The sequence below is a fragment of the Typopeltis vanoorti genome, chromosome 9 (genome assembly GCF_054136105.1).
Source record: "Typopeltis vanoorti isolate ZY-2024b chromosome 9, IOZ_Tvanoo_1.0, whole genome shotgun sequence".
Classification (NCBI taxonomy): domain Eukaryota; kingdom Metazoa; phylum Arthropoda; class Arachnida; order Uropygi; family Thelyphonidae; genus Typopeltis; species Typopeltis vanoorti.
This window is the reverse complement of record NC_143557.1, coordinates 140,566,987-140,592,613: the sequence shown is the minus strand read 5'-3', so window position 1 is coordinate 140,592,613 and position 25,627 is coordinate 140,566,987. Positions and strand designations below refer to the sequence as shown.

The window sequence follows — 25,627 nt, the reverse complement described above, 5'->3', positions numbered from 1 at the left end:
ATGCATGTGCAAATTTATAAAGGGCTTCATTTCATAAAAAAAAGAGGGGAGCAGCTCATTTTGCAAAAAAAAAAAAAAAAAAAAGCTAATAATAATAGTTTTACACATAATTAGCTCATAATGACTACATGGAGAGGTAAATCCATTGAATTATAAAGTATAATCATATAAATTTATTCTTTGATTTAGGCTTGCACGGTGATCCGAATGCATTTTTGAAAATTATGGAGACAACTACCGTGTTTGAATAAAAACTTTAGTTTAATATACTAAAATCTACATTCGACGTTTCGACCTTTATGTCAAGGTCATCTTCTGGAGCATACAACTATACACAGGAAACAAGCTGCTACAATCAAACTGGTTTATTAAAGACACTGACCAACTGCTACAACAATTGTTGGCCTGACCTCTGGTGGAAAAAAAAAAAAATCAACGCTAGGGTCCTATTATTAGTGTTATCTGTTGGTTGTAGAAATACATTGGGCACAACAACAAGTATCTATCTATATACATATATTAACATCATGTACACATTCCAGCCAGTTGGTATGGAATGGTTTCTAATACTGGCTGAGGATTGGCTAGGGTCCAGACTTATGCTGGATCTTATATATTAGGTAGGCTGAATGTGTGCCATCCAGATCTTTGGAATTTTCATGCCATCTTTGTTGTTGATATTTGGGTGGTTTATCAGGATTTCGCAGGCTTTCTTAAATTTCCTTTCGTACCAGGTTTTTGTACGGTGTAAAGAGCAGGTGCTTTTCCAGTTGATTTGGTGCAAGGTGTTGAGTGTGTGTTCTGAGAGGCCTGCTTCACCATAATGGTTATATTTAATGTGTCCTTTCTTGTGTATAGGGATTGTCCGTCCTGTTTCACCAATGTACAGTAAGTTACAGGTGCAGCGGATGCAATAGACTCCAGGATGTGCTGATGGGAGGAGAGGATCCTTAGAGGAGTTGAATATGGTTTTAAGTTTAGTGGGTGGTTTAAAGGTGGCATTGAGGTTATAATGTTGTAGGATACTTAAGTATAATAAAGAACTAATAAGCTTCATTTCGGCAATGAAAACATTACTAAAATTAAGGGGATATTAAATCCCACATAGTTTTAAAACCGAATAAGAAACTCAAAGATAGGAATCAGAGAGTTTCTTGCCGAATATAGTAAACTATAAAGTATCGGCGAACACTAGCGTTAGCCAATGCAAGTGATCCTAGTACGTAGTACAATCTCGGGCAACTCGTTGCAAAGGTGAGTAAAGTTCAGATCGCTATTCTTAGGTATTTTCCATAATGTAAAAACACATTTCCTAGGAAATGTATGCTGTTATTACATTATGGAGGGAGGTCACTACCCAGACCGGTTTCAGCCTTTTTTGAGGCTTCATCAGTGAGCAGCTAGACCTAATACCGAAGTGTATAGCGAAAAGAACTTATATACTCTGTACTCTGCGAACGAGTTTTCCAAGTAGGTCTATGTGGGATTTAATATCCCCTTAATTTTAGTAATGTTTTCATTGCCGAAATGAAGCTTATTAGCTCTTTATTATACTTAAGTAACTTAATGGTTGCACCTACTTGGAAAACTCGTTCGCAGAGTACAGAGTATATAAGTTCTTTTCGCTATACACTTCGGTATTAGGTCTAGCTGCTCACTGATGAAGCCTCAAAAAAAGCTGAAACCGGTCTGGGTAGTGACCTCCCTCCATAATGTAATAACAGCATACATTTCCTAGGAAATGTGTTTTTACATTATGGAAAATACCTAAGAATAGCGATCTGAACTTTACTCACCTTTGCAACGAGTTGCCCGAGATTGTACTACGTACTAGGATCACTTGCATTGGCTAACGCTAGTGTTCGCCGATACTTTATAGTTTACTATATTCGGCAAGAAACTCTCTGATTCCTATCTTTGAGTTTCTTATTCAGTTTTAAAACTATGTGGGATTTAATATCCCCTTAATTTTTGTAATGTTGTAGGATTCTGTTGATTTTTTCCGATAACCCTTATTAGCTCTTTATACTTAAAAACCCTTTGGTTATCGGAAATGGCTATGGTTTTACCATAATCTAGATTCGTTTTTGTTGTAGTTTTATGGAGTATTTTATTAACAGTATTTTTGTTATAGCCATTATTTATGAATGTGTCATTGATGATTTTTATTTCTTGTTTCAAGGCTTGCTGGTTGGAGCAAATTGTTGTAGCTGTGTTTTTAAGGGTGTTAATGACTCCATATTTTTGTGCTGGGTGGTGGTATGAATTAGCATGTATGTATTGGCCAGTGTGTGTCGGTTTTCGGTAGACCATGAAGGATAGACTGCCTGAAGGAAGACGTGTGACTAGTGTGTCTAGGAACGGGAGCGAATTTTGGTTTTCGATTTCGATGGTAAATTGTATGCGTTCGTGTTGTTTGTTCAGGTGGCTAAGGAATGTGTTTAGCATTTGTCGCTCGTGTGGCCATATCGCGAACACGTCACCAATGTATCTAAGCCAGACTGTTGGTCTTAGCGTGGCGGAATCAAGAGCTCTTTGCTCAAAGGTTTCCATGTAGAAGTTAGCGATTGGGGGAGGGGGGGGGATAGTGGTGAGCCCATGGCTGTACCTTCTTTTTGTAGGTAGAATTTGTTTTGCTACACGAAGTAACCGGACTGTAGTACGTGGGCAAAGAGGGCCGTAATGTCGGGCGGAAATTTGTTCTGTAGTAGGAGAATTGTGTCATTGATGGGGACATTAGTGAAAAGGGCAGAAATGTCGAAACTGACTAATAAGTTGTCTTTGTCGAAAACCAAAATTCGCTCCCGTTCCTAGACACACTAGTCACACGTCTTCCTTCAGGCAGTCTATCCTTCACGGTCTACCGAAAACCGACACACACTGGCCAATACATACATACATGCTAATTCATACCACCACCCAGCACAAAAATATGGAGTTATTAACACCCTTAAAAACAGAGCTACCACAATTTGCTCCAACCAGCAAGCCCTGAAACAAGAAATAAAAATCATCAGCGACACATTCATAAATAATGGCTATAACAGAAATACTGTTAATAAAATACTCCATAAAACTACAACAAAAACGAATCTAGATTACAGTAAAACCATAGCCATCCCATACATTAAAGGGTTATCGGAAAAAATCAACAGAATCCTACAACATTATAACCTCAATGCCACCTTTAAACCACCCACTAAACTTAAAACCATATTCAACTCCTCTAAGGATCCTCTCCTCCCATTAGCACATCCTGGAGTCTATTGCATCCGCTGCACCTGTAACTTACTGTACATTGATGAAACAGGACGGACAATCCCTATACGCAAGAAAGAACACATTAGACACATTAAATATAACCATTATGGTGAAGCAGGCCTCTCAGACCACGCACTCAACACCTTTCACCAAATACTGGAAAAGCACCTGCTCTTTACACCGCACAAAAACGGTACGAAAGGAAATTTAAGGAAGCCTGCGAAATCCTGATAAACCACCCAAATATCAACAACAAAGATGGCATGAAAATTCCAAAGATCTGGATGGCACACATTCAGCCTACCTAATATATAAGATCCAGCATAAGTCAGGACTCTAGCCAATCCTCAGCCAGTATTAGAAATCATTCCATACCAACTGGCTGGAATGTGTACATGATGTTAATATATGTATATAGATAGATACTTGTTGTTGTGCCCAATGTATTTCTACAACCAACAGATAACACTAATAATAGGACTCTAGCGTTGATGGTTTTTTTTTTTTTTCCCACCAGAGGTCAGGCCAACAATTGTTGTAGCGGTTGGTCAGTGTCTTTAACAAACCAGTTTGATTGTAGTGTAGCTTGTTTCCTGTGTATAGTTGTATGCTCCAGAAGATGACCTTGACATAAAGGTCGAAACGTCGAATGTAGATTTTAGTATATTAAACTAAAGTTTTTATTCAAACACGGTAGTTGTCTCCATAATTTTCAAAAATGCATATAAATTTATTAGTTACACTTATGCTGATTAAGCTGTTAGCAAGCAAATCAATATGGATAAGATTTTGTTAGAGATATCGCAATATGAAAATATAATTTTGCTAAATTATAAAATATAAGACAAATTTCTGAATAAAGAGGAATCCTATTCATAATTTAATGAAACTGTATACAGTGAATAAATCCTCCCTCACACACCACTACTGCACTCCACAGACACAAGCAAACAAAGTAAATGTATTGCTTAATGTAAAATACCCTAAAAATCTATTTCAAAATAATCGGTAAGGGAAGTTCTTTCCCTAAGAATTTTCCACAATTTCACATTTATTCCTTAAAGCCAAGAAAGTTTATTTTTATGAAATCCAAGAAAAGCCTGGCTAATGCTAAAAGATTTGCCAGGCTTACCTTGTTTTTTGAAATCACCTGAGGAATAAAGAATTGTGAAGCTTTATGAAAAATCTGTTTCCAAACAGGGTGAAATATCAGAGATTTAAGTGAGACTGAAATACGAGAAATATCATATCAGATAAATTTAGTACTACAATAAAACTGTTTTATTTGTGTGTATATATAGTAGTGTCAGAAGGGATATGTTTGTCATTATGAAGGGTTATTTTCATTCCAGTTATCTCTGATTACACCAATTATTACTAAGTATAATACACAGACTGTAAATGTCACTGTAGTGTATTTAGTGATAGAGTAAAGCTACTTGTATTTCTTGCTTCTACAATATAGTGTCTGTTGGAAATGAGATGTTTTTTACACTACAGAGAGTCCTCGACCTACGTCGTCCTCAACATGCGTTGTTTCAACTTTATGGCAGTAATCCCATAAATAATTTAAAAAATAAATTTCGACTTGAAGCAGCGCAACGTAAAATTAAAATGTCGTGGGCCAACTTGTTTGTGAGCACGGCAGAAGAATATGCCGTTACGCGCCATTTGTTTGGGAGAGGTGGCGTCACTTGGCTCCCAGCATACATTCTTTGGGTACCGTGTGCTTTGTTTACATTCGCTCTCTCACTTTTGTGTTTGTGTTTTTTTTTGGGACTTTTTACCCTTCAATATGGCTCCCAAACATAAGGCAGATTCTTCCGATGGCAGTGTGTCGAGGAAAAGGAAAGCCATTACATTAGAAGTGAAATTAGACATTATTAAAAGGGCAAAAAAGGGAGAAATGCCAACGAACATCGGCCGCATGTTGAACTTAAGTCATACCACAGTCGGGACTATTATCAAGGATAAAGTTTGCATCCTTGAACATGTCAAAGGATTGGCGCCTATGAAATCGACTGTGATTACGAAAAGACGTAGTAGGCTCATGATTGAGATAGAAAGGCTTCTTGTTCTTCGGCTGGAAGATCAGCATCAATGCCGTATCCCAATTAGCCTCATGTTAATTCAGGAAAAGGCGAAAAGATTGTTTGAGGCATTGAAAAGTGAAAGGCTATAATTCCGACTTGCATCGAAAATTGCCTTACGTCAGTCCGTAGGAACGGATCTCCGACGTAACTCGAGGACCCTCTGTATAGGTATATTTTCATCACAGTCTTTGGAAAGAATAAATGTAGTGAATAAAAATTAATCCTATGTATTATAAAAAGTGAACTTATTGATAAGACAGAAGAGCTTACAGTTAGAGGCTCACCCTACCAGTGAACAGAACCTCTCATCTCCCAGGGAAAGGCATCCACCAGAGCAGCCCCAACAAAGACCACATTAGAAGGTGCCAAACCATAGGAAAGCATCCAAAATGCAGCAATTGAGACCACTTCAGCAGGAGCCAGACCCAAAAGAGATCCTAAGGCTGAAGTAATGCAGAAGTCATATACTTAACGATATACAAGTAGAAAAAAGGTTTAACACCTTATTATTAAAATACTCTGGATTAGAGCTGGTTGTTGAAGGTTTTTCAGTTGATTATAAATTAAATTAAAGATCCTTTATCCAAGTGTAAGCAAACAAATTTTGCATGTGAAATATCTTCATGACTAGACTACTTGTATATAGAAGCTAATGACTTCACATTAATTGCCTTAGTATAACAGTAATAATTTTTATTAATAATAAAATTATTACTGTTAGGACATAAAAATGCAAAAGGACATTTACTGAAAGTTTATTATTCTGTTAGCAAGGTATGTCTAGCTCCAGCACTCTAATTATGAAACATTTAATCTGGAATTAAGTTCATTACAAAACATACTAAATTCTATCAGATTCTAGTGAAAGTTTTTTTTCTTTTTAAATGAATTTCTAAGACTCATCTGCTTATATACGAATCAGATGTGTTCTGAATAATTCTATGTGATATTACCTCTTCATTTCCATCTTGCTTTTGTTTCTCATGCCTTATCCTGGCTTCCTCTCTTGCCTCCCTTCGAGATATCAAGGACTTATCGCGTATACTAGTTCTTCTTACAGACTGGCTACAGTAACAGAAAAAAAAAAAAATTTTTTTTTAAATTAATACAACAGTTTATAATTACTGTTCATTTTGCTAAATTATGGAGACTACAACCATGTTAGGAATAATTATTTTAATTTCACAACATTTTGACCTTCATATTAAGGTCAGTCTGGAGTGTATACATATACTGTATACACAAAGATAAGCTACAGAACAAATTCATATTAATACTTTTAATTACTAGAGCTGATAAAAGGCAGTGCAACAATTATTTTAAACCAAACAATTTGTCTAGAAAAAATGAATCAAATTAAGACAACAGCACCTATCAACTTGTGAAATATAATCCAACTAATCAGATTAAAAAGAAAACAGAAGAATTACTTAAATCAGTCACATTCTGACCTGCACTACGAGAATTTATGGTATGCCTAAGATCCACAAGCAGAATGTACTGCTTTGGCTAATAGTTGAAGATATTGACACCCCTAATTATCATTTGGCCAAGAAACTAGTGTCAACAGTCAAGGAATTAGTAAGTCATTCCCTCTCCTATAAAAAAAAAAAAAAAACAATTTTTAAACAAAATTAAGGACATCACACTTGATAAAAGTGATTTATTAGTCAGTTTTGATATCTCTGCTCTTTTCACAAATGTCTCAATCAATGACATAATTCTGCTTTTCCAGGACAAATTCCTGCCTGATATCACAGCGCTCTTTGTCCGTGTACCACGTTCTGGCTATTTTATGTGGCAAAATACTTTTTATCTGTAAAAAGAAGGCACAGCCATGGGATCGCTGTTATCTTCCCCAATTGCTAACTTTTATATGGAAGCTTCTGAGCAACATGCTCTAGATTACTTTATTTTAAAAACCAAAGTCTCACTTAGCATTGATGTTTTGTTATCTGGTCCCCTGGCTGCCAGACATTAGACACTTTTCTCAGCCACCTAAATAAACAACACAAACGCATACAATTCACAACCGAAATTGAAAGTCAGAACATACTTCCTTTTCTAGAAACATTTGTCATATCTTCCTTCACTGTTTACTGTAAGCCAGTGTTTCTCAACGTAGGCAATTTGATTATTTTGGGGGGCAATTAAAAAATGTACATGTACATATTTATATATATTTATATTATACTTTTTCAGAACTTGACTGACTATTATGCTAGAGGGGGGGGGGGCATCAAAATCTTTGAGACGTTGAGGTGGGGCATGATCCAAAAAACGTTGAGAAACACTGCTGTAAGCCTATACATACTAGCTAGTATATACACAAACTCTTACCACCGCCCAACACAAAAACAGGGCTTTTAAAGATTTACTCCAATGAACACGCACTTAAACATGAATTAAAAGTTATCAGCAATACCTTTCTAAAAAATGGCTACAGCAAAATTACTATCGACCAAATTCTTCACAAGACTCTTCTTAAAAATAAATTAAATTACAATAAAACTATAGCCATTCCATACATTAAAGGGATATCAGATAAAATAAACAGAATAGTAGCATATCCGCTCTCCAGCCAAAATGTTGCAGGTTCGAATCCCGTCATGGGCATGGATGTTTGCAATTGCCTATGGAAATACTGGTGGTGGTATGGGTGGTAGATGTCACTGGTGAAGTTGCGATTAGTTGTAGAGCAAATGCCCTCCCTCAATGAGTCTTCAGACTCCATGGAGGTTCTATGTAATAATAATAATACGGAAACAGAACCTTAATGCTACTTTTAAACCTCCTGCAAAATTAAAGAGCTTATTCAACTCCTCCAAAGGATCCGCTTCCTCTACTGGCCCAACCTGAAGTATATCATATTCGTTGTACCTGCAATTTGCCTTATATAGGTGAAACAGGATGCACAATTCCTATTCGATAAACATAACAACTATGGTAAATCTGGCCTTTCTGATCAAGACCTGAGTACTCTATGTGGATTTGAAATGGAAAGGTACCTGTTCTTCACATCACACCAAAACATGGTATGAGCGCAAATTTAAAGAAACCTGTGAAATTCTTATTAATCACTCTAATCTTAATAATAGTGGTTTAAAAATCCTAAGAATATGGATGGCACGTATTCTACTCATATAAACTTTTTTTCTAAGAGTTAATTATAATTAGGACTTTAATATAACAAACACTTTGTTAAATTATTGATTAGGCCACGAGATCACCATTTTGCTGTATTAAAAGTATTAATAGGAATTTGTTCTCTGATGATGTTATAAATAGGATGTAGGATTTATTTATTTATTTATTTATTTTTTTATTTTATTTTTATTTTTTAGAGGTCAGACCAGTAGAATAACAGTTGATGATGACCTTAATATGAAGGTTAAAATATTGAGAAATTAAAATAATTATTCCTAACATGGTTGTAGTTGTCATAATTTACCAAAATGAATGCTGATCACCATGAAACATTAAAGGAAAGGAATTATAATTACTGGTTATACAGAATGCATTTGTGATAAATTCAATACAAATAAATTACAAGTCAACTTAAACATAAAAATAAGCTAAGCTTTAACGAAGGAATGTTTTAGTATTAAACAAGTAAATGATTGAAGAAAATCATAAAATGGTCCATTTTCATGATAGCATTCTTGTATCATCTTGTATCATTCATTATCACAACTGTGCTACACACACTGGCCACTGAATTAGAAACTTTTATGCAGATATACGCGTAAACATTACTAATGCAAGTATATGCAAAATACTTTTACTTACTTAAATAGTTGCCTGGAACATGTGGTGACATATGCGACCACATGTTCCAGGCAACTATTTAAGAATGCTGGTCAGTAATCATCAATAGTATCAATCACAATGGGAAAAATAAATGATCTTTTGAAAACAGCAGAACTGATTTGTTTCTCAAAAGTGAGATATCCTGGGTTTTTAGCCAGTAGAAAAAATCCACATTGCTTGTCTATGAGGCATAACTTTGGTCCAAAGATGGTCTGTCAGGAACGAGATCACCATCATCTGAAAAGGCTTGTATGGACAAACAGAAGTACTTATGTGCAACAATTGTTCGAAGCACTGCTATGAAGGCTGTGCCAACTCATATCTCATCAAACTATGCACAGGCAATTGATCAGTATTAGCACATGCATGTCTATATGGAAATAACTGATTTTTATGAAGAACCAGAAAGTTCATCTACAGTAGTGTTAGGAACACCATGACTGGACACTGGAAAAAAAAAAAACGTCACGTGGTACAAAGAGTCACAGTACACCTTGTTCTGTACAGGTACATGGATGACAGAAGCATTGTCATCCATGAAACAAATGTTACCTGCTGGATAAAAAGTCAGTTGCAGGATGGACTTGATCAGCAACAATGTTCAGATATTCCTTGGAGGACACCTGACCTTCCAACAATATCAGGAGACCTGTTCTGAACCAACAGAACATGCCCCACACCATGACACCACCTACCAAACCTTGAGTTGTGTTTACAAGATGTGGAGCATGATCTGTTGGTCCGGAACAGGTCTCCTAATATTGCTAGAAGGTCAGGTGTCCTCCAAGGAATATCTGAACATTGTTGCCGATCAAGTCCATCCTGAAACTGACTTTTTATCCAGCAGGTGACAGTTGTTTCATGGATGACCATGCTTCTGTCCATCACACAAAAGTTATTCACAGCAATGGTTCAGCAAGCATGACAGTGAATTCCATCATCCCTGGCCACTAAAAAGCCTGGATCCAAACTCAATTGAGAACAAACGTATAGGACATGTTAGAAAAACAGATCTGGGAGCAAAGTCCTCTTCTGTCAAATCTGAACCAGTTAAAGGACAAGAACTGTCTGATGAGTTGTAAATGAAGATGCAAGCCAACACCTTGTGGAATCTAAGTCAAACCACATATGTGCTGTAATTTGGGCTGAAGGAGGTCCAATATGCAATCAGTGATCAAAATCACTGATTGCACTGCAATCAGTGATTTTGATTTCTTGCCTGACCCTTATACTGTTCATGAGTTAGCTGATCACCTTTTCACTTGATGGAACAGCGAGAAGGAACGATGACAAGGGACCATCTCTGAAAGTTACAAAAGGAAGCTGTGAGCAAGAGGGTGAGGAGTGGTTTCTTGGTGTGGAGGGTGGTTGAACAGTGGAATGCATTAAACTGTTTTTTTTTAATTGCCACTGAAGTAATTAAAATTATGTAATTAGTGTATTGTGCCTCTTAATTGTGTGCGTGCGTGTGTGTGTGTGTTCTGACTTATTTGCCTGTTTACAGAATGAAAAACTCTGGCATCTCCGAATGAGATCAGAAAACTTAACCTTCAGTCAAAAAGCTTACGCAGAGGTTTTTCACATCCTAGATGTGATTCAAACCGAGGTCTCTCCAATCATCGGTATCACTGTTATGGACTGAAGTTTGGAAGATCTTGATTTTCCAAGATCTTCCAAACGTATATGCATCTTATGTCTAACTACTGGACTCTTACTGAATGTTTAAATATGATACAGTTTGAATTTAACATTTCACCATTTTTTGTGGGAAACAAACAAAAAAAAAAACATGATGTCTGTAAAAATTTATAATATAGAAGCATCTATATCATATGCTGGTAGTGCTTTTGTAAAAGAAAGCAGTGAAGTTATATTTATGAAGTTTATAATATAAAATTTTCTTTCATCTATTTCATTACAAATAACAAAACTTAATGTGATGAAAATTATAAATTTTAGTAGATATCCTAAATACCAAATTTAAATAAATTACATCCATTCCATATGGAATTATTACTCGTTCTAAATACTTTTTAAAAATTAAAATGATTAAAGTGAAATGAAACTAAAACTGAATTGCACAGTCTCATGTAGATAACAATTTTATTATTATTATAACACAGGCATCTCCACGGAGTTCTAAGACTCATTGTGGGAGACCCAAACTATCAACGCAATATCTATCATACCTCTCCATGAAACCATTTATAGACAAAGCACTCACAACTGACTCAGGCAACCCATTTCATTCATTCACCACTCTCCAAGTGAAAAATCTAGTCTTTATGCCTTTGCTAACCACACTTTTATCCAATTTCTATGGATGACCTCTTGTTCTGTTCCCTCTAGCCAAGTGCTGAAACATTTCCCTTGCATCAATCCTATAAAATCCTTTGAGTAACTTAAATGTTTCTATCATATCCTCCCCCCCACCGTTTTTTTTTTTTTCACCTATCAACCAATTTTTGCAATCCACAAACCCTCAATCTATCCTCATAGGGAAAATTCCACAGGCCACTCACCATCTTGGTCACTTGCTTCTGGATCCTCTCCACCACTTCCTTGTCCCCAAGAAACCTAGGTGATCAGACCTATAATATGTAGTCATATTAAGGCTTTATAAAGAGGAAAGATAACTCCATCTTTGCTTGTTGGTGGGTTTTCCAATAACCAAGTAATCCTGTGAGTTACCCTAGCAATATGCCCTTTAAATTTCATCATTCTATCACTACTACCCCAAAATTTCTGGCTTCATCAATTTCCTAGAGTACAGTTCCCTCAATGTGGTACACAGCTTATAATCTTTGTATCTCAAAATGCATAACTTTACAATTTTTGACATTAAATTGCTATCCATTATGCTTTGCCTATACCGTCAGGATGTTTAAATCATCTTGCAAGCTTTCTGCATCACCTTGATTAACCATTACCCTATCCAACTTTGCATCATCAGCAAACAATTGAATATCTCCCTTCAAATTATTTCCTATGTCATTTATGTGCAAATTAAACAGCAGTGGTCCAAGCACAGAGCCATACGGCATACCACTAGTCACCTGCTTTCTCCTGGATTCTGCTCCACCATATACTACTTTTTGGTATCTTTCCATCAGCCACACTTTTATCCATATCACCAGTTTCATATCCATCCCCCATTTGTTGCAGTTCACATAATTGAGTTCCATGTGGTATCCTGTCAAATGCCTTTGCAAAATCATGCAGTATCATTGTATAGCCACTCCCTTTATCCAACTCAGTTGTCACCCTATCATAGAAAGTTAATAGATTAATAAGGCATGACCTATCCTTTACAAAGCCATGCTGACCCTCATAGAGTAACATATTCTCATCCACCCATTCCTAAATTCTTTTTCACCAACTTTTCCAGTATTTTTTATCACCACTTCCAAAATACTGATTAGTCTATAATTTTCTACCACAGACTCCTCCTTTATGTAAAGGAATTATCTGCCCTCCTTCCACTCTCTTGGGACTTTCCCAGAGCCGAGACTTAAATTAAACAGCTCAGACAAAGGCATCACCAGTTCCTCTGCACATTCTCTCAAAATGTGAGCCAATATCCCATCTAATCCCACAGCTGTATTTGCATTCAGATTCTGCAGTATCCTAATTACCTCTAATACATCAACTTCTGTTTGCTGTCACCTTTGTCATAATAATATCTTCATTTGGATGATATACACTTACAAAATGATCACACAGTAGAAAAATAATTTTGTCTGCCTCTTTTACCTCTCTACCATCTGCACTCATTAAAGTTACCTTTCCATAGTCATTCTTATTCCTACTTGCCACATAACAAAAAAAAAAAACTTTTTGGATTTCCTATTGCCTGCTTGGCAAAAGGAAATCCAAAAAAAGGAGTTTGTGGAGAAATTGGATAAAATTAATACAGAGGAAAATTATTTGCCACAGCAAATATTTAATATGGATGAGGCCTCCTTGTTTCGGAATGCTGAGCGGACATTCATCCACAAAAAGCTAAAATCTGTGCCTGGTTTCAAAACTCTTAAAGACCTTATTACGATTCTGTTAGAGGTGGGGGGGGGATAATGTGGCTATATATAAACTGAAACTATTTGTAATATAGCACAGTGAGAATCCACGAGCCTTCAAGAACATTAGGAAGCATACTCTTCCAGTTCATTAGTGGAGATATAAAAAGTCGTGGATGACTCAAAAATTGCTTGTGGATGCCTTAATCAACTGTTATTCGAGTGAAATGGAAAGCTATTGTGTGAAAGAAAATGTAGAATTTAAAATTTTATTAATTCTAGATAATGCTCGAGGTCATCAGTCTTATATCGGTAATCTTCAAGTTCAAGGTCATGTTTCTCCATCCAAACACTACTTCACTGATCCAATCGATGGATCAGGGAGTTCTTGTAGTGTTTAAGGCTTATTATCTACAGAGAACTTTTTCACAAGCCATTTCTGCTACTGAAGGAAATGACCAGACTCTCATGCAATTCTGGAAAGCATTCAATATTTATCATGCTATTAAAAATATTGCTGTAGTTTGGGACGAAGTGATCTCTCAATGTATGAGTAGCATATGGAAAAAGACATTAAAAAGGTTTGCGCATGATTTTGGAAGTTTTGAAAACAATAAAGACCTTTGTAAATTGAGTGAAGTGGGTCTAGCAAACAATCTGAATCTCAGAGTGAATGATGATGACATAGTTCAACTCATAGAAAGTGCCGCTGAAGAGTTGACCAACGAAAGAATTGGTCGAGCTGGAGAAACAACGTGTTGCAGACGAGGAAGAACAAGAAAAGAAAGAGGAAAAAGAGAAACAAGGAGAGGTTGTTAAACAATTCACAGTGAAGGGTCTTGCAGAAATGTTCTCTGCAGTTAGCGATGTTCTCAAAATGGTTGAAGACATGGATCCCAATGTTGAATGCTACTGATTAGTAGAAAGTAAAGTACATGATGGGTTTGTTTGCTGTAATCAAATTTAGGATGAAAAGAAGAGGAGGAATAAGCAAAATGCATTGGACATTTTCATCAAAAAACAAAGGTTACACCAGAAGAGCTGCAGCCTGGTCCTTCACATAGGAAAGGTAATGAAGATGTGATTGTGGAGGAATATTTGGGTGCTTATTCTCCTGTTTTATAGTGAGAGTAACGCACAGTACAGTTTTATACTAAGGTTAAAAATTAAAATGAAGTATACTTATTATACTTCATTTTAATTATGTCTGAACCGACTTTACTCTGAATCGTTTACCCAAACTTCCAGCCTGTTCGAATCACCTGGTAAATGTTGTACAGTCATCCTTTGACTTACATCGGATGGAACGGAACCCGATGTAAGTCAAGGGATGACTGTACAACATTTACCAGGTGATTCGAACAGGCTGGAAGTTTGGGTAAACGATAATGGCGACCAGTTCAATGTTAGTAAGCGTAAAGTTATGCACTTTGGCATGATGCGACATCTAACAGCATATTATATTGGTGGGATTATGCTTTAAATAGTTGACAAGGCTAGAGATCTTGGAGTTATGGTGGATAGAAGTTGAAGTTCAAAGATCACATAACAAAAATTGCAAACACCACTCAGAGGATAACTGCAATGTTCAATATTCTTACATGTCAGCAAATATTCTTGCTGACATGTAAGAATATTGAAGTCATTTTACTTCTCTACAAGGCTTTGATATGATCACACCTGAATTATTATGGACAGATTTGATTTACTGGGTTTGAAAGGGATAAAGCAACTGTGAAAAGGTTGCAAAGAAGAGCTACAAATATAATATCGGAATTATAGAATGTAGATTATAAGGATAGATTAAGAGTATGTAGACTGTTGACAGTGGTAAAAAGAAAAAAGAGGGGTGATATGATAGAGGTCTATGAACTTTTTAAGGACATTATAGGATATTGGTTGATAAAATTTATCATTATATGGAAAGAGGTGGGGAGAACACAACAGGGCATCTGTAGAAGTTAAGTTTGTGTGCAGTTAAGAAAGGGGTAATAGCTAGATTTTTCACTCAGAGCCATGAGTGAGTGGAACAGTTTGCCTGTGTTGGAGTAGTGAGTGTATCTAATGTGAATGAGTTGAAGAAAAGATATGACAGCTGGTGTGGATGATGTATGGCCTCCGTTGATGAGTCCTTGACTCTCTGGAGGTCTAATAATAACCTGTAAACACAGGTGTATCCTTACAGGTATGCTGTAGTTATTTATCCTGTTTATGTGATTTTTAAAAGTTAGTTTTCTGCTAGATACCTTTGCATCTGTCAATCAGATCATCATAAGTGATGTTGGCCGCATCTTAAAGATTTGGCATTCAAGTGGAATGGCATGTGCTAACTGCTGCTGCTGCCAATTCAAGTAAATCTTACATGCTGCTTTCACAAATAATCTTAAACATGTTCCTATCTGCAAAGATGCATGACATGCTATGTCCCTTGAAGGTACTTTTGGAAGGTAGTATAGCCAGGACACTAGTGGGATTATTTGTCTAATAGACGATACCGTTCTGATAATGCAAAATGCATATGCTGTAATTTTTTTTTATGTTGCTCCCACCCATGAAAGGTTATTTACAAACCTATAGTGCATTATGTACAATGGATGGGATAAGGATTTTTTTTCTATTTTTATCAATTTTATACATATTTTCTGTATTTTTAAATTTATTTTTAGATAATCCGAAACCCTGCTCTAGAGAGTTTCAAACTATCGAGTGGGTACACTAACTACTCTGCCAATTACAGCCTAAAACTCAACCTACCAGAATGGATATTATTAACATATGAACAATTATCGAGGAGTGGGTAACTGCCTACTATATAACTATAATCCAAAATAAGTGAGTCAGCCAGCCTGGTTGGTGAGTGGTTAGTGTACCCACTCCCCAACCAACAGGCTGCAGGTTCAAATCCCACCATGAGCATGGATGTTTGAGATTGTCTTTAAGTGGGAGATGAATTTCATTGTCAAGTGTCAGACCATCACCCTGCTTATTGGACACCTAAAGTGACTTGATAAAGTTCCATGTTTGGTCTCTAGAGCAGGGTTTACAGACTATGTAAACAATAAATAAAAAAATACAAAAAAAAAATCCTTAGCCCACCTATGGTACAAAATGTACTATAGGTTTGTAAATAACTGTTTGTGGGTGGAAACAACATTAAAAAAAAAAAAAATCCACATATTCAGAACTGACGACCAACAACTATTCATATTATATGCAAACAACTTAGTACAATCAAATATGATCTGCTCTTCTGCTTGTTAAATTTGCTCATATAAATCACTATAGAACTTTGTACAACCTTCTTTGTTATTATCAGAGATCCTGAGAAAGTCAAGGACTCATTGAGGGAGGCCACATTGCTCACACTAGCAATGTGTGATCATACCTTCTCTTAAACTCATTCATATTAGATGCATTCACCACTTCAGCAGGTAAGCTGTTTTACTCACTGCTCTGTGAGATAAAAATCTAGCTCTCACTCCTTTCTTAACCACACACAAACTTCATGTAATGAAAGATCTCATTAATTGGTTCAACAATAGTATTGGTCTGTTGATAACTCAGTTGGCAGAGTGGTGGACTGTAGAAGGTTGATATCAGTAATCTATAAGTCGCTGGTTCAATTCTGGCTCGATGGATTTTTGCCAGCCTGGTTGGCCGAGTGGTTAGCATATCTGCTCTCCAGCCAAAAGGTTGCGGGTTTGAATTCTGCCGTTGGCATGGATGTTTGTGATTGTCTGTGAAAATACTAGTGGTGGTGAGCAGTAAATAGCATTGGTGTAGATCCGTGCTTCCCAAACTTATGGCTGTCAAGGCCCCCTTTGGAAAAATTAAAATATTTCATGCCCCCCCCATAAAAAAAAAATCGTAATATAGACATATATTATTATAATATTTATTGTATTTATATTCAATATAATTTATATTCAAGATTTTGCATTTCATTTTTTGTCCTTTTTATCAATACCTTCTGAAATGAAACTTATATGAATCAGCATATATTTACTAATATTCATCAAACGCCGAAATATGCAAGAAGCAAAATTTGTGAATCAACACCAACGTGTGATTTTTTCCATTAAAATATTAAAAAAATAATAAAAATTAAATATGTTTCTTTTAAGATTAAAAAAATCTACTTAGTCTTAAAACATTTTAAATTTGTTTTCATTATTTCATGGCCCCCCTCAACAAAACTTATGGCCCCCAAGGGGGCCGCAGCCCACAGTTTGGGAAGCGGTGGTGTAGATGACGTGGTTTGCTGTAGTTGGTGGATTGAGTCTGAGAATTGTAGAGTAGATGCCCTCCCTCGATGAGTCTTTGGACTCCTTGGAGGTGTCATGTAATAATAAGAATAAAACAGTATCCAATTATAGGTCTATCAACATCATCCCTCCTCCTGCTTATCAATGTCTGCAGCCCACTCTCAACTTGTCCATATAATCTACATTCCATAATCCTGTTATCTTAATAACTCCTCTTTGTACCCTCTTACAGCTTCTTCATCCTCTTGGAACCCTAGATATCAAATCTGCATACAGTAATCGAGATATAGTTCTATCCAAGCTCTGTAAAAGAGCTAAAAGGACCTCCTTATCCTTCACATATCAATATTCTCATTATAGCAATTATACTATGAGTTGTCTTTGCAGCCAATGCCATGTGACCTTATCTACCATAACTGAGATCCCTAGCCTCAGTTTCTTCAAGCATAACCATTGGCATGTCATAACCGGTATGACATGCCACTGGGAATCTCATACACTGAAGTGCATACTTTTATACTTACTAACATTGAATTGATAACCATAGTTATTCCCCAACATCTTTCAACATCTTGTGGAATCTGTTCCTAGGCGTCTGCAAGCTGTGATTGCACAGAGAGGTTGACCAACGTGCTATTAGGTGGGTGTTCCTAATGCAAAGCTAACTTAGTGTATATGTATCCTTAATTTTGTCTTACATTTATTCTGATGCATATTTAAAGTGCAATTAATAAAATTAATGTAAATTATGTGTTGGATGTGATCTTAATTATATGTAATTAGTCATAACACTTTGATATAAGATAGTATACTGTGCTATTCTTTTAATCTCTTTCTCTCCCACCCCCCTGTTGCTTACCTTCGGGTATTTTGGCTGTGTGATCTTCGCAATTTTTGTGGCTGGGCTGCTCTTTTAATTTCCATTTCACTCTTTAATTGAATAATACGTTCTTTAAGATCAGGATCTTCGCAAATATCTAATACAACAAGAAAAAAAAAATTCATTGATTAAGTGCAGCAGAGAGATGTTCGATAAAGACTTTTTTTTTAATATATTTCAGTTTAAATTAGGATAAATCTGAGACTTAAAAATAAATCCCAGTTCTGCAACCAAGCAAGAATGCAATATTTCTCCCATTAGTATACAATTATTAAGAAATTGAGGTGCTTGTGTATGGCTTTCTTATAACATCATTTCATTTGTATTAAAATTTGATCAAATGAAAGAATTTTTAAATTGGATCAAATGAAAAATAATAAAGCTTATCAACCTTTGACTGATAAGCTTAAGCTTTATGGAGCCACCCTAATTTTAAACCTTCACTCAATTTAATTTATTAGAATAAAATGCTAAAAAATACCCATAAAATCATGATTCTGTTGTTCTTTTCTCGGTGACATTTTAATCATTGACTGAACTTTAAACATTATTTCTTGAATATTTCTAATTTTTCACTCAACTGAATATATCAGAAAGACAGTCATATGCTCAAGTTAAAAAAAGAGTGAGCAGGTAAAATTAAAACAAGTTAAAGAGATTCAGTTTAGAGAAATGTAATTTTAGAGTAAAACAGTAAATACAATACATACCTGGAATGATTACTTGTTCTAAAAAATAAAACTTTTAAGTAATAAAAACATTTAATATATCATTGCAATGTATGGTCCATTTCATTTGACATATTCAGATGAATAAAAATAGAAATAAGAATTACATTATGGAATTAAACTCCACTTATAGGTAGGATGATATTTCATCATCATCCAATGACTGATATGTACTCTTGGGGGGGGGGGGAAGAAATTATGATAGTACTACATGAAAACTATGCTGTCACAAACTTCCTATTCACAATTTCTCTCCATATTAATTTATTATCTTTCAGGACTCGAATATTGTCAGATCTTATGTTTCAGCCTTCTAAACAACCACGCCTTACTGTATCAATCCATCTAGATATTGGTCCGTCTCTCAGTCTTTTTTCCTGCCATCCTGGCAAAAACATACTTGTTTTGCTAACGTTTCCTCTCTCATTCTGTATGACCACTCTAGTGTTTGCTGACCCATGTGTGCATGAAAAACATTTTGTGCATGTTTCCAGTCTCAGACTCAATGGGTGTGTTAATGTAATATTTCTGATATTAATGTTGCTCTTTTTTTCATTGAGCCATAATCAGCAAAATTGTGAGCACTAAATAAATTTGCTTAAAACTGCATAGCTAAAAAATCCATCATTTGCATGCGTTTAAGTGACTGCATTTGTCTTGATATCAGATACTCTAAACAAATATGCCTCTGCAACTTGTGAACATCAGCATCAGTTTGCCCACACACTACAGGCTAAAATTAACTAATTAGAGTGTAGTAAGTTCTAATGAAGCTTCCGTAACTCCATCGTTACAGACAAAGCCCTTTGGCCAGAAAGACCTGGGTTTGATTACCGTCAGCGACGTGAAGAACCTTTATCTGGTTTCTTTTGACAAAAAGTGAGTTAGCCGGTCTCATAAGGATGGGGGGGGGGTTCACCTGGAAACTCGGGTTTTTCGTCCCCCAGAACAGGCAAACCAGCCCCATACATCTACAGATATAGGACACACTGGGAAGCACAGGGCAACCACCTTATCCTCAAGGTGGTTGCAGTTGTAGAAAAAAAATAAAATCTCAACACCATAAAAGGTAGAAGTGGAGGATGAAGAAGTTGGAATGGGTTAACTAAAGGAATACTGCAGTGGAGACATTGGAGAAATTACTAAATAACATAAGTGACAAATATGATTTGTCATACAATTCGTTTTTATAGTAAGTTCAAAAATTACAGTAAACTCTCGATTTAATGGACTAATAGGAGCTAAGGGGTGTCCGTTAAATCGAAAGTCCGTGAAATCACGAATTTTTTTAAAATAAAAATATCTGTAACATTATACTGCAATTTTATCAATATTAGCACTGTAATAACAAAAGAAGTAAATGAGAAAGTATATACAAGGGTGGTCTGAAAAGTTCTCAGTCTCAACCATAGATGGCAACACTATCAGCAAGATTTTCTTTTTTCTAAGTTGGTACATCTGTCATAAGTATCCATGTGAAATTGCAAGTCATTCTATCAAGTAGTTTGTTTTATACAGCTGTCTGAATCTAAAGTGTTGTCTGTATCCCTTGAAATGGATAAAATTGAGTATTATGCGTATTTTATAATACTTTTACAAAGTATTATAAAATTCTTTGTAAAAGAAGGTTTAACGCCAAAAGAAATTCATTTGAAGTTCATAAAAGTTTATGGGTATTCTTGTCCTTTGTTTTTGACAATTAAGAAATGGGCTGCCAAGTATAAACTGGTCATATCAGCCTTTAAGATGATCCACATGAAGGACGTCCAAAAAGTGTAATACCAGAAATCATTGATCAAGTGCATGATATGGTATTGGATGACTGGCAAGTCAAAGTGCATGAAATTGCTAAGACTATAGGTATTTCAAAAGAACATGTAGGATATATTTGCACGAAGAATTGCAAATGAAAATGCTTTGAGCAAGATGGGTGCCACACTTGCTCACTGCAGATCAAAAACGCACTCACATGAAAATCTCTGAACAGTGCTTGGAGCGTTTTAACAAGAATAAAACTGATTTTGTGTGTCGATTTATTACTATGGATGAGACTTCACCATTACACATCAGAATCCAAACAGCTGTCAAAACAGTGAACAGAAGCCGGCAGCGTCAAAGAAGACAAAGTCGGTTCCATCAGCAGGAAAGGTCATGGCATCGGTATTTTGGGATGCTAAAGGCATTTGCTTATTAATTATCTTGAAAAGGGCAAAATAATAACCGGAGAATATTGTTCCGATCTTTTAACCAGACCAGACTAGGCTTTCTCACGAAAAAATTCGTGAGAAAGACCCGATTTTCAGAAGAAAAAAAAATCATCTTTCATCAGGACAATGCTCCTGCCCATAAAGGTGTTTTGGCAATGGGAAAATTAAGGGATCTGCACTACGAATTGTTGGAACATCCACCCTATTCCCCAGATGTGGCTCTCTCTGACTTCTATCTCTCTTCCCAAAACTAAAACTCTTCCTCGCTGGTCAGCATCTCTCTTTGAATCAAGAGGTGATTGCAGTTGTAAGATCTGCAAAAACAATTTTGCAGATCTTACTGAGAACCACTACAGGGACAGGATAATGGTGCTGGAGCATCGCTGGAATAAATGTATTAGTCTTAAGGAAGATTATGTTGAAAAATAAAAATAATTTTAAATTATAAATTCGTTTTTTCATTGTTAGGCTGAGAACTTTTCAGACCACTCTCATATGGCCTTTCTAGAAAAAAAAAAGTATATATATCCAGGCTATCTGTCAGAGATCAGAACTCTATCAGAATACCGATAAAATCTGAGAAATTTACTAGGTAACTAATTTCTTATGCATCAAAGAAGTCCAAAAGACTGAGAATAAAAACTAAAAACAACAAGATGCCTGAAGACAAAAATGAACTCTTAGTGTGGAATAACTACTTCAAAATGCTGTTCAATAATCATTGGCAAACTTTCCTAAGACACTTTGCAAAGAAATAATAATCCAAAAAGAACCTCCCATTATGTGTAACAATTTTGCAATGCCAGAATTTGAAAAAAAAAATGAGAAAGTGCTGGACTGGGTTGTGTGTAACAGCAGAGGCTATTATTAAACATGGAGGAAAAGAGCTTTTGAAATAACTTAAACATTTGTAATACAACTAGCTACATCCAACATTATATCACAATGGAAAGAAGGCCTAATAATATCAATAGTCCAAAAAAGGCAATCTAAACAACCCAGAAAATTACAGAATCACACTACTTCCTATCACACTGAAAATCTAACAGGATGCTTCTAAATCAAATGGAACCATACATAACAGCTCTTATGCTCAAATATCAAGCAAGTTTATTGAAAAATAGGAGCATTGTTGAACAGGTTGTTAGAAGAAGCAAGAGATAAAAATCTTTCTGTAATCTTAAACCTAATAGATTTCTCAGTCTTCAAGTCAATCATTTTGTACCATCATTTTACATTGTAGTAAAATTATTTAAATCAATACATAGTTTCTATTTAAGCTGTAAGTCAGCAGTTAGAATTTAAAGGAGGTACAGGAAGTTGGCTTGAAGTAAAATCACATGTGTGACAAGGATGCACATTATCTCCACTGTTATTCATTATCTATATGGATCAAATTATGAAGGCAAGTAGTATTAAATCTGATATAAAAATTGGTGATGTTAATCTTAACTCTTTATTTTATGCAGATGATGTTATACTTCTGAATGAATCCAGTACAAGTCTGAAAAATTCCCTGCTAAACTGAATAACTGTTGTAATAGATCATCATCATCATCAAATTCCTGCCATGTACCCTCAAGGGGTGTACAGGATATGACAGTACTACATGAAAAAATTATATCATTACTAACTTCCTATCTACAATTTTCCTCCAAATCAGTCTGTTACTTGTCAAGACTCCAACATTATCAGATCTTATATTTCTATCGTCTAAGGCACTTTGTACCGTATCAATCCACCTATATCTTGGTCTTCCTCTGGGTCGTTTTCCTGCCAACCTGGCAGAGAACACTTGTTTTGCTAATCTTTCCTCTCCCATTCTATTTAAGTGACCATACCATCTGAGATTAGCTCTGCTAACGCATTCCTGGATGCTGACAATGTCAAGTTCTTTCCTAATATCCTCATTTTTAATATGATATTGCCATTGATGCCATCTGTTCACGCCTCTAATCTTTCTCAGGACTCTCATATCTGCGGTCTCTAGTCTTTGGTCAAGTGTTTTACTTCTGACCCAGCTCTCAGATCCATAAGTTAAAATTGGTTTGAACACAGTCTTGTATACAGCTAATTTAGTGTTCCGACTAATTTCTTTCTTATTCCATATGAATTTATTCAATTGACTTCCCACGATACCAGCTTTGCTGATTCTGTTGTCTATTTCTATATTTAGTTTACCATCTTCAGTAAAAATTGTGCCTAAGTAGCTGAAATGTTTTACTTGTTCCACAGGTTCTCCATTCACAACACAGTTGACATTTTCAATGATTCTGCCTATTTTCATTGTCTTTGTCTTTTTATTGCTGACCTTCATACCATATCTATTACAACAGCTATTCAATTTAGTCAGAGAATCTTGCAGACTTGTAGCGGATTTATTTAGAAGTATAACATCATCCACATAAAGCAAAGAGCTGACATCAACATCTCCAATTTTGATATCAGGTTTAATACCACATTCCTTCATAATGTGATCCACATAGATAATGAATAACAGAGGGGATAATGTACATCCTTGTCTCACACCAGATTTAACATTAAACCATCTTCCTGTACTTCCTTCAATTCTAACTGCTGACTTACAACTCAAATAAAGACTAAGTATTGCTTGATATAATGCCCCATTGACACCATATAACTGCAGCGTATTGAATAGCTTCTCTCTTGGCACCTTGTCATATGCCTTTTTCAAATCGACAAAACTTAAATACAGATCTTTGTTATATTCCCATGCTTTCTCGACTATTTGTCGTAAAGTGAAGATCTGATCCTGACAGCCTCTATTTGGCCTGAATCCAGCTTGTTCTTCACCAAGCTTTTCTTCCACAATTCTTCTCAACCGTTTCTCAAGTATACTTGCATAGATCTTTCCAGGAACACTCAGTAGGGAAATACCTCTGTAATTCTCACATTCAGTTTTATTTCCCTTTTTATATATGGGTACTATGAGAGCTCTACTCCAATCATCGGGAATTCGTCCCTCTGTCCAGGCTTTCTGAACTATGCAGTGCAGCCACTGTAAGACTCTTATACCACCATACTTCAGCATTTCTGGTCGAATATCATCTACTCCTGCTGCCTTTCCACATTTCAAGCCTTTGATGGCTTTTTCTACTTCAAGTATGGATATGTATTCCTGACTGCATGCCTGGTCAGTGTTTTTTATCACTGTGCTGTCATCACTGCTTGTTTCATTTAGCAGTTTTTCATAGTAATTACTCCATACTTCAAGGATATCTTTTTCTCCTGTTTTCATTTCACCTTTATCATCTCTAATTCCTTTTACAGCACTCTTTCCTCCATTCCTAAGCTTCTTCAACAACCTCCAGAATATTTTGCCACCTTCTTGATATTTATTTTCTATATTCTTGCCAAAGTCCTCCCATGACTTTTGTTTAGCTAGTTTTACACACTGTTTAGCTTTCTTACATTTGTCTCTGTATTCTGTAAGAGTAAAAGCTGACTTATTTGCCAGGAACTTTTGATATGCTTTCTTCTTTTCCTTCACTGCCTCTTTAACTTCCTGTGTCCACCAGGGATTTCTGATTTTTTTATCTTTGCACACAACCTCACCACATGCCTCTCTGGCAGAATCAATCAATGTTTCCTTCAGAGTTTGCCACTGAATCTCCAAGGTTTGATTCCTGTTCTCAAACTCTTTCATTTTCTTTTCAATAATATTTCTGTATTTTAGTCTACAGTTTACATCTGAGAGCTGCTCAACTTTTATTCGCTTTAAAACTTTCTTACATGTTATTCTTTTCAATATGAAATTCAATTTTATCCTGCTCAAGACTAAATAGTGATCACTTCCAATTTCAAATCCTCTGTACACTCTGGTGTCCTGCACCAGGGAGAAAACATCACTATCAACAATAACATAGTCAATGAGACTTTTCTTATTCCTAGCCTCTTCTCTCCATGTGAATTTGTGCACATTTTTATGTTGGAACATGGTGTTAGTAATAACCAGTCCATGTCCTGAGCAGAAATCCAACAGATATTTGCCATTATTATTAGCTTTGCTCTTTTCTCCAAATTTTCCCAAAATATTTTTGTATGTCTCACAATCATTTCCTACTCTACTATTTAGATCCCCAACAAGGACCAACTTTTCCTTTTTCATTGTGTCAGTTGCTTTTTCTAAAGCCTCAAAAAATTTCCCCACTTCTACCTTAGTAGAACCTTCTGTGGGACCATAGGCACAAATAAGTCTCATTGTCCAGTTCCCCATTCTCATATTTGCCCACATTACTCTACTTGAGACTGACTGCCATTCAAGAAGATTAGCCTCGTATTTTGTGTTGAATACTATGGCTACTCCTTCTTTTCCTTGATTGTTATTGCCTGAATATAACATTTTG

General features: G+C 35.8%; 1 protein-coding gene across 1 annotated transcript in view; it reads right to left on the bottom strand.

Annotated features, from left to right (window-relative positions):
• The window catches only part of MYPT-75D (Myosin phosphatase targeting subunit 75D), a 305,331-nt gene that overhangs the window by 8,224 nt on the left and 271,480 nt on the right, over positions 1–25,627 (bottom strand). Inside the window, exons 10-11 of the mRNA XM_090398351.1 lie at positions 18,305–18,422; positions 6,308–6,419 (exon numbers count right to left, since the gene is read on the bottom strand). Coding sequence (XP_090254477.1) covers positions 6,308–6,419; positions 18,305–18,422 — 230 coding nt within the window. The remainder of the gene's footprint in view (positions 1–6,307; positions 6,420–18,304; positions 18,423–25,627) is intronic.